The sequence below is a fragment of the Cyprinodon tularosa genome, unplaced genomic scaffold, assembly GCF_016077235.1.
Source record: "Cyprinodon tularosa strain WSP-4 unplaced genomic scaffold, ASM1607723v1 ctg10, whole genome shotgun sequence".
Classification (NCBI taxonomy): Eukaryota; Metazoa; Chordata; class Actinopteri; order Cyprinodontiformes; family Cyprinodontidae; genus Cyprinodon; species Cyprinodon tularosa.
Window position 1 is genome coordinate 2434609 of NW_024037782.1, and position 10525 is coordinate 2445133.

General features: G+C 37.0%; 1 protein-coding gene across 1 annotated transcript; it reads left to right on the top strand.

Moving 5' to 3' along the window:
• The first annotated feature begins 1041 nt into the window (after positions 1-1041).
• timm17a (translocase of inner mitochondrial membrane 17 homolog A (yeast)) lies at positions 1042-9227 on the top strand. The gene is made up of 6 exons (XM_038301611.1): positions 1042-1195; positions 6457-6556; positions 6807-6870; positions 7079-7207; positions 7306-7416; positions 8392-9227. Exons 1-6 carry the CDS (start codon positions 1068-1070, stop codon positions 8466-8468), a joined length of 609 nt encoding a protein of 202 aa, XP_038157539.1. The 5' UTR covers positions 1042-1067; the 3' UTR covers positions 8469-9227.
• The last annotated feature ends 1298 nt before the right edge of the window (positions 9228-10525 follow it).

Below are 10525 nucleotides of genomic sequence, written 5' to 3' on the forward strand. Positions count from 1 at the left end.
GAGGAGAAAATATTACAATGCATCGCAATAATTCAAGTATCGTGATGCATCGTGATAGAATCGCATCGTGGCATGTGAATCGTGATTCGAATCGAATCGTGACTCCTTTGGCAATACCCACCCCTACTCTCTGTATAATTTAATTTCTACCTACATTTATTTGTTTATTGTATTTTTGGTGGGCAATTAATTCTATGCTTATTTATTTTTGGAGCATTTATTTATTTCTGTATTTATTTTTAATTATGGTAGGATTGGTCCTCCATAAATAACACTGCACATTCTTTTCAAACTAAACTTTGCTTTAAACTGTAGTGTGCTTGGAAAAATATAAATTGTACTGTTAAAAATCTAAAAAAAAAACTTGACAGGTTAAAAGCTTAAGATAAATCAATGTCACAAATGAATAACTTATTTTAGAGTCACAGTATGTGTATACAAGATAATACTATTAATATAATGTGACTTTTCTAGAGAATCATTATACATAGTTATTTTATACAGGGTTTCCATAGTCTTACATAATTTCAGAATTCCCTGACTTTTAACTGACTCAGGATTAGTTTTCCCTGACAAAATAAATGCAGCAACAAGACAATAATAATAATAATAACATAACAGGTCACCAATTTAACATGTTTAGCTTTATAACATTTAAATGCACCTCTCCATTGTCTGAGAGAAAAAAATTGTATGAAAATGTTTCAATGTATGACCACTGTACAGAAGCGCTTTCTAGCTTGTTTGTCGTTTTGGTAACTACATCCAAATTACCGCAAGGTGGACAAAAATCACGCCATCTGGCGGAAAATCTCGCGTTTTTTTCTAATCACGCGTCTTTTTCAAATCACGCGAGAATGTGTACAAAACAACAAAAATGGCGCCGGCTGGGTCGTTTTCAGCTTTTGCATTTGCCCGGTGGGCAAATGCAATGAAATTTGTACTCCCCCGACAATAAAAAGTACTTGCCCCGGGCGATCGGGCAATGGTTAACATCGAGCCCTGCAGCAGTATATGTGTAAATGTTAAATGTGTAAGATGTGGTAGTACAGCTTTTTGCCCAAAAGATGGCAGTATTCAGTTTCTATTCTGGTTTACGATTATCCAATCGTCATAGAAAAAGAAGCCGAAGGAGAACTTACGTCAGTGGGGAAGATAGACGGAACAAAATGGAGGAGTATGCTAGAGAACCCTGGTAAGTTTTGTTACAACATAAAATGCTATTTTAGTAGTTTGTGCTAAAAAGGCGTTGACGGTGGTTTTAATTTGAATTACCATGTCATTCGGATTTAATCATTTTTAGTGTTGCAGCTTGTAAGACATTTAAAGCATCTAAGCTGCCTCGGTTAGCTGGCTAACATTAGCTAAAATGCTAAAACCCCATTGGAAATGAATAGGTTGTGCTAACATCAGGTTTCACGGCTAAATCACGTTGTCAGTGACCTTGTCGGCTTTTTCTTCCACATGTCACCTCAGTACATTCAGAGGATGAAGAATATCAGATTATGAATAAGAAATCACATACTATTCCCCCTTTATTTCCGTCCCCAAATAAATAAAAATAAAACTAAGCAGCTGAAGTTAGACCTTTCAGCTGTTGTTTATGTAGCAGTTTTATAAGTTAGCCACTTATGTTCTAACCTCATAGGAATTGCACAACATCAGTTTACCTTTATCCTTTTCCTTAATAAGATTGACTTCTATCCTCATGTTAAGATTGATATAAATCCAGTTCTATCCGTAGGCAGCGCTGTCTTAAATCATACAATTGTAAAAGAATTAAATATTCATAGTCTATGAAAATATTTCTGATAATTACATTTGTATATGAAGTTTTTTTAATGAAAAATAAAAAGCCTGATGATTTAGTAACTTAACTACTGAAAATTTTTAATTTATAGCTACAAACTTATATAAAAGGTCTATATAATATTGAATATTTAATTTAGAATGACACCAGGTCACCTTGGAGGAACATACAGGTGCTGGTCATAAAATTAGAATATCATGAAAAAGTAGATTGATTTCAGTAATTCCATTTAAAAAGTGAAACTTGTATATTATATTCATACATTACATACAAACTCATATATTTCAGATGTTTATTTTGTTTAATTTTGATGATTACAAATGAAAACAAATGAAAATCTCAAATTCATCATATCAGAAAATTAGAATATTGTGAAAAGGTTCAAAATTGATGGCCCCTGGTGCCACACTCTAATCAGCTAATTAACTCAAACCACCTGCAAAAGCCTTTAAATGGTCTTTCAGTCTAGTTCTATAGGCTACACAATCATGGGGAAGACTGCTGACTTGACAGTTGTCCAAAAGACGACCATCGACACCTTGCACAAGGAGGGCAAGACACAAAAGGTCATCGCTAAAGAGGCTGGCTGTTCACAGAGCTCAGTGTCCAAGCACATTAATAGAGAGGCGAAGGGAAGGAAAAGATGTGGTCGAAAAAGTGTACAAGCAAGAGAGATAACCACACCCTGGAGAGGATTGTGAAACAAAACCCCTTCAAAAATGTGGGGGAGATTCACAAAGAGTGGACTGCAGCTGGAGTGAGTGCTTCAAGAACCACCACACACAGACGTATGAAAGACATGGGTTTCTGCTGTCGCATTCCTTGTGTCAAGCCACTCTTGAACCACAGACAGCGTCAGAAGCGTCTTGCCTGGGCTAAAGAGAAACAGGACTGGACTGCTGGTGAGTGGTCCAAAGTCATGTTCTCTGATGAAAGTAAAGTTTGCATTTCCTTTGGAAATCAAGGTCCCAGAGTCTGGAGGAAAAGAAGAGAGGCACTTCATCCACGTTGCTTGAAGTCCAGTGTAAAGTTTCCACAGTCAGTGATGGTTTGGGGTGCCATGTCATCTGCTGGTGTTGGTCCATTGTGTTTTCTGAGGTCCAGGGTCAACGCAGCCACATACCAGGAAGTTTTAGAGCACTTCATGCTTCCTGCAGCTGACCAACTTTTTGGAGATGCAGATTTCATTTTCCAACAGGACTTGGCACCTGCACACAGTGCCAAAGCTACCAGTACCTGGTTGAAGGACCATGGTATCCCTGTTCTTAATTGGCCAGCAAACTCTCCTGACCTTAACCCCATAGAAAATCTATGGGGTATTGTGAAGAAGAAGATGCAATACACCAGACCCAACAATTCAGAAGAGCTAAAAGCCACTATTAGAGCAACCTGGGCTATCATAACACCTGAGCAGTGCCACAGACTGATCGACTCCATGCCACGCCGCATTGCTGCAGTAATACAGGCCAAAGGAGGCCCAACTAAATACTGAGTGCTGTACATGCTCATACTTTTCATGTTCATACTTTTCAGTTGGCCAACATTTCTATAAATCCTTTGTTTTTATTGGTCTTCAGTAATATTCTAATTTTCTGATATGATGAATTTGAGATTTTCATTTGTTGTCATTTGTAATCATCAAAATTAAACAAAATAAACATCTGAAATATATGAGTTTGTATGTAATGTATGAATATAATATACAAGTTTCACTTTTTAAATGGAATTACTGAAATCAATCTACTTTTTCATGATATTCTAATTTTATGACCAGCACCTGTACATGACACTGGCATATCTTATCAGTTCTATATGCTACTTAATGATAATTGATAATTATTCTAACTTTTATTTGTGTAGGAACTTTTTGTCCATCAAGTGATAAAGAACAAGACTTGAAAAGTATTAAAACAGTTTAAAGCTACAGTGTGTAATAATTACAGGCATATAAATTCAGAAATTTAATATATTATACATAACTATGTTATTTATCATCACCTATGAGCTCAGCCTTTTAACCATAACATTTGCGTTGCCTTAGAATTCGTTATTTATAATTACATAGGAGCGGGTCTCGCAGCCATGGAGGCTGACATCTTTGCGCTACGGCAAGCGCAGAGGCAACAAACTAGCGATTGCGAGATCTCCCATGACGCTCGAAAATAACTACGGCAAGTTGAGAGAGATGAACTGAGACGGTACTGAACAGTAGATGGCAGTATTATGCCTGAGAAGCGTTTAGTCTGCCTGAAACCAAAGAAGAAGAAGAAGCAGGTATACTGCGCCTCGGTAACAAGAAAGGTGAACAAGGCGGCAGGCGTGAGTGACTTTGCAAACTGTTTGGCACTGTGTGGCCAAACATCAGACGAATGGAGGATCATGCCTACTCTGTATCACAACGAAAAGCGGCGGACACCGAACCCCCGTCATCTAAGAAGCGGAAACACGACGAGAATAAACGCAAGAGTGACAAGAAACGGCAAAAAACACGGATCAACATTGGCACGGCATTTACACGATGGAAGTCACTGATGGAGGAAAAAGGTTTTCAAAGTGACGCTCAAGTTGCCAGTTTTCTCTTGGACAGGTAATTAATCCTACACACACAATTGTCTAATATCACTGCAGTTTTTGGAGTACAGGATGCTCAGACCTGTCTAAAACAATAACATGCTGCGTGATGATGCTGTTACTCTCCAGTATACTTATTCAGCAACGTCCCTGACATTTCACAGGTAATGATTCAGTAATTTTCTGTAAAATAATTTTCTGGATATATACCTCGGTTACTTCTCTCCGGCTCCTTTGGAGATCTTCAAGCCTTTCCTCCTCTGCTCTCACCCCGCTGGCTCCCCTCTCTCGCCTGGCCCCAGCTGCACGCTCACCCCGGCCTCTCTGCCCTCTTCCTTTCCCTCTTCCTTGCCTTGTAACCCCCGTGCCACAAACAAGACTTGGACTCTGTAAACGGGGAATATATATTCTTCCAGCGAACACAATCTCGCTGTTAAACTAATGACTACAATTACTTCCTCTGTTTATATCACCATGCAAAGCAGCTCACCAAAACGTCACAATGACGTAGAAAAAATAACGGGTATATTTATTATCTTAAGTCTACATGAAATCTATACCCTACACAGACTAATGAAATACTATCTGTAAAATTATCTATGTAAACAAACCTCATCACTTGAGAAGGTAGGTGATGCGGACGTCGTGGAAGACATTTTGTCCCGTAACGCTCGCCGTACTGTTGGGGGGGAGAAGCGGTGGGGGGGAGACGTTCATGTTGCTGCAGTCTGCAGTCTGACCGCTAGATGTCGCTGAAAATTACACACTGTAGCTTTAATACAAAGTACTTATTCTTAAAACAACATCACTTAGAGAGCTCTAATCACCTATGCTCCAGATTATGTCAGTTTTTGACCAAACATAATGCTGCTTATCCCTACAGTCCCAGAAACTATTATTTCTTATGAAAAGTTAGGTAGAAGCAAAACCTTCCAGCTGACTTTTTTTCTGTCTCGGATATTTTAAATAAAACTGCTTGAGTATTTTGTTTTATTTCTCTTTAGTCTTGTAGGAGAGCACGTTATTTTTTTTTCTTTTTATGTGTTCTGCACCTTCTGACTTGTTTACTTTGGAAGGTTTTCATAAATTAGCTTGCGTAGTTAAAAGAACATTATGTTTAAACGAAATGCACATGATCATAAAAAATGTCATGCTTGTAATTTGTGTCGTATTCTCAATTCTAGAAGGGAAGTTTTATTTGAAGATTGTTTTTATAATACACTTTCAGAAACCAAAGTACTGACACAGGACCCAATAGATGCATCTTCACTTATTTGATCTGTCCACTCTATGTGAACTTAAATTAAAATCCGACCTGTGTCTAAAAAAGACAAAGCTATTAGAAATCCAGACGATTCCTGGGGCATTTTGCTGAAGATCATTTCTGCGAGTAGAAAAAGATCTGTGTCCTTGGAAACAATCATTGTGCATTTTCTCCATGTGGCTATCAAAGGCACACAATAAATTGCTAGCATGAATCAATATTGTTGTGTCGGTATTTTACCATTATAGTTCTAAAACTAGGCAGTGTTGAAATTTAGACCTGACAGTGGCAAAAACACAAAAGACACCAGACTTACTCATCAGATGAGATAATTTGGATGAAAAGCTAAATTAAAAAAAGTTAAGGTGTAAAGCAGAGGAGGAAAAACTTGTCAGAAAGTGAAAAAATACTGTCCACATATTCAGTTGATAATGCAAAGTTCAGGTTATGTGGAAGACGGCAGACTATTCATAGAAAACAGTGCAAAATGCACCACTTTACAAACTTTTTAGAGACTCTTTAAAGTGTGGAAATGCAATACATAAGCATCTAAAAGATACGGTAGATGATTCCTGATCAGATCAAGAACCTGTGAAACCAGTTTCATGTTTGTAAACTTCTGCTGAATTTATTTTTTTTTTTTTATTTTTTTGGTTGCAGCACAGATTATGACATTAAGGAATGACTAAAGCAATATGTTTGCATTTATAAGTGGTCCTCAGAGAGCACCTCACTGATCATTTAAGATTTATTTAAGAGAATTTCAGTCTCAATGACAGTTAATGACAGCTAATTGTTTTCCTACTTTCAGTCCCTGGAGGATTGTGGATGATTGTGGTGGAGCTTTCACAATGGGAGCCATTGGAGGAGGGATATTTCAAGCAGTAAAAGGTTTCAGAAATGCACCATCGGTAAGTTTACTGGTCCTTGAACCCGTTCGCATGTCTGCATTGCCAGAGCTGCCATCAACAATACTGTCCTTGTGGCTCTAACACTTATCCAAGGATACTAAGATATATAAATGAGACCTCAGTCTGTGTGTGTGTATTTGCTTTTGTCTTTTTTTCTACTTTTAAAGTTCTGTTTTTTTTTCTTCTGTTTTGACTACACTGGTCTGAGAAGCAGTTTCCGCTAATCAATGTTTTTTGCTTCGGTTTGCAGGGAATGAGCCACAGAATGAAGGGTAGTTTAACTGCTATTAAGACCAGAGCTCCACAACTAGGAGGTACGAACAAACGCCAAAAAGCTAATGGCTATTTCATTAACACCTCATCAGGTTCTATTAGGATCATGACATATTTAGATTTTCTGCACTATGGAGACTTAATTTTCCGGTTGAAACACATCTTAGGTTTATGTTTCCTATATAAGGACTCGTGATAGCCTAGATATTTTCTGCTATCCATTTATGCATCTATGTATGTGTGTTTCAGGTAGTTTTGCAGTGTGGGGAGGCCTCTTTTCTATGATCGACTGTGGTTTAGTAAAAGTGAGAGGTAAAGAGGATCCCTGGAATTCAATTACAAGTGGGGCCATGACGGGAGCCATCCTCGCAGCGAGAAGTGAGTACATTAGGACTGAAGCTCAAAGTTGATTAATAACTTTTCCTGCTGTTGTAACTACAGGCTCCCTGTATTAATGGTGCGTGATGTGTTCATAGATGGACCAGTTGCCATGGTGGGCTCCGCTGCTATGGGAGGTATTCTGCTGGCCTTGATAGAGGGCGCTGGAATCTTGCTCACAAGATTTGCTTCATCACAGTTTCCAACTGGTGAGTACAACATTTCATTAGACTGTTCTACATGGATAGCTTAACATTGAAGCTTAAAGTTTAGGATTACTTTTAGGTATGAAAACATATAAATGTTTCCTTCTTTATTCCAGCTTAAACATTGGGCCCTCTATATGATTATTTTAATATAAAGTTTAGCATCACCTTAGATTGGTTTATCTCTACATGAAGGATGACGTCTGCTTTGGCAAACGGAACAATGTTGGCTGTAAACCAGCTTTGCTTCTGGTTGCTCGTCACCTGACGTGTATGTTTACTTTACAGTAAGAGAGTTCGTAACCTTTTTTTCCTGCTAATAATGCTTCAGACTAAAACAATCTCCCATCTCCAGGCAACCAGAGAGTTAAAAAGGCTTTCAAAAACTGTGGATGTTAAATAACCCAAACAGGTTAAATTGTTCAATTAATAATGAGAGGTTATGACCGTATTAGAACATAGAGGGTCCAATAATACCATCAGAAAAGGTCAGTTTTGCTCTTTTTTTTATGAAGTGTTGAGATTAAATAAAAAAAACTTGACCTTTATATAATTAGATCTCCCAAACCCAATACAGCTCATAAAATACATTTATCTGCAATTGTTCTGTAATTCTGCTTGTGTTTTTTTTAAAGTGCAATAACTATAACATATTTCTAAATGCAATGAGTAACTATTTATAGTATCTCAGGACTTAAACTTTCATTTTTATATTTAGATATATAATATGAATAACAGAAAAGCTGCTTTGATTATAATTATAAAAAAAGTGATACCTACATTTATTCCATTCAGGCTAAAAATTTGAATTTATCTTGTTTTCCTCTAGAATTTTACTGAATGTCAGAAACGTTTGTTTTGATTAAACATGTTAGACATACAGAATTTTCCTCTTAGATTTGATTGATGTTGTGACCGACCTCTGGTTGGCTATCATGTTATTCTTCTAATACATACATATATTTTTTTCTTCTGTAGGGCCCCAGTTTGCAGAGGAACCTGCCCCTGCTCCCATTCCCACCTCCCCCTTTGGAGACTACAGACAATATCAGTGAGAGGGCCACACTCCCCTCTTCACACACTAGATGTTTTTAAATTCCTTGCTGAAGTTAAAAAGAAAAGATGAGGGTGCAGAATGCAATCCTGTCTTTCTGTTTAAAATCTAGACCCATTGTTAAGAACTGTTAGAGGAAATGAATGACAGAACTCATCTTCATTTTTCTTCTTTCACGAGACATGCACAGATCTGCCTTTTGCCTTTCTCAGCCTTTTCACGTGCATCTGTGTCGCTCCGGACAGCACTGGGGTAGAAGTTGTTTGTTGGGACCAGATGCACCTTCTGATTTGTTGACATGCACATATCCTAGGAATTAAGCTCTGACAGTGTTTAATCCGAGAAAAACATGGAACATAATGAAGATTATTTGTAAATATAGTAAGGACTTGTTTTATGTTTTCACCTCTGTCTTTTTTGCCTTCCATGTCGAATGCTTGAGTTGGCCGACGACTCTCGGCTGGCCTTCACATTTTACTCTGAGTTATGGAGGGAAACTATTTACAGAAACAGATCCATTCCTTAAATATTAATTTGTTTAAAGGTAATTTATTTATTCTTGAGTATAAAGAGGTATCAAATTGTTCTGTTGTATTAGAGCGATTTTTAGATTCAAAACAGTCAGAGAAATACTGCTAAGGATAAGAATGGCACCGGTAGTTCATTTCAGCAGAGCATCTCAAGCAAGGGATTGATGGATAATGTTTTAAATCTGTATAACAGATTGTACTGTGGTATAATAAAGATTTAAATTGTTAAATGTTGTCTGAAGTATGATTAAGTTTATCTTGTTGATTCATTAGGGCTGCTGCTTTAACATAATTGAATTTACCCACTAGAGGGAACTCTTTGTGAAAACATCCATACTAATGTCTTTTCTCCAAAATAGGACAGTTTCAGTGTTCAAGCTGAACAAGTGACACATGAGGGAGCACTTAGTCTGCATTTTCAAAAGGTTGTGTCATATGCCTCTCTTTAAAGTCTGGCATTTACCATATGTGGAACATGCTGGACAAAAAAAAGGCTTTTATAGGATGTGACGCAACAGAGGAAACAGAGACGGTCTAAAATTGTTGCTCTACTGATACCCGAATAATATCTTCTGGGTTTTTGTAAAGTCACCTATTGCATGGTTTAAACACTAAGTTAATATGTCCAAAAATATTTAGCATGTCTTTATAAAGATTTAATGATCGGGGGGTGTTATGTGAGAAGATAAAAGGCTCATGACTTATTAAAAAGAACATGGGTCTCCTTTTTTCAGTTTTTATTCACTGGCATGAGAAAAAAAAGGACATTTTAAGCAAGAAGATATTGTGAGTTAGTGATATAAATCAATATAAAATTTGCACAACAATTAACACTGCCAGGATTACACTAAAAGTACCTTGCAAATATATCATTTTTTAAGATTACATTTGACCTTTTGGTAACCCAAATGTGAGGATATTGTTAATAGGATAGACCGACAGACTGTATAAAGCTTAATGATAAAACTTAAAGTTTTTCATTAATGTATTTAATTCCCAGGTGTTGTAAGTAGGATCAATAAGTTACTTGTATAGCAGGGAAATGTCTGCCACACTTCTTAAACTTTTTATTAAAACTGTAAATATTCATCATTTTCCTTTTATTTTAATTAACTTTTAATTTGAATGTTTTTGCCTTTCAGGAAAAAGACAGATTTGGGTTACATAGTTTTAATTCAACCTTTATTTAACCAGAAAATGTCCCATTGAGATTAAAAATCTCTTTTAAAAGAGCCTCCTGGCCAAGACGGGCAGCAGCTATGTTACAAAGCAGTTTAATGAGCTTTCAACATACAAATATTTCCAATTTTAAAAATGACAGTACAAAACATTTTCCAAAAACCAACTTAACACACTACCTTCAAACATTCACACTATAAGACCCTCATGAGAAGCAGTTGCATACAAATGGTTCTGCATCCCTGTTAAGTAAGGAAGAGTTAAGTGAAAAGCCCCTTTCCCCAGTTCTATCCTAGCTTATGGAACAACGCAGTGACAAAGGATAAGTAATGCAACACTGTGTGCTTAT

Bases quoted from the DNA above. Each gene is read 5' to 3' on its own strand.
- timm17a (XM_038301611.1), top strand. From the start codon at position 1,068: ATGGCAGTATTCAGTTTCTATTCTGGTTTACGATTATCCAATCGTCAT. The intron at 7,208-7,305 runs GTGAGTACATTA...ATGTGTTCATAG, and splicing joins AGCCATCCTCGCAGCGAGAA to ATGGACCAGTTGCCATGGTG. The intron at 7,417-8,391 runs GTGAGTACAACA...TTTCTTCTGTAG, and splicing joins TTCATCACAGTTTCCAACTG to GGCCCCAGTTTGCAGAGGAA.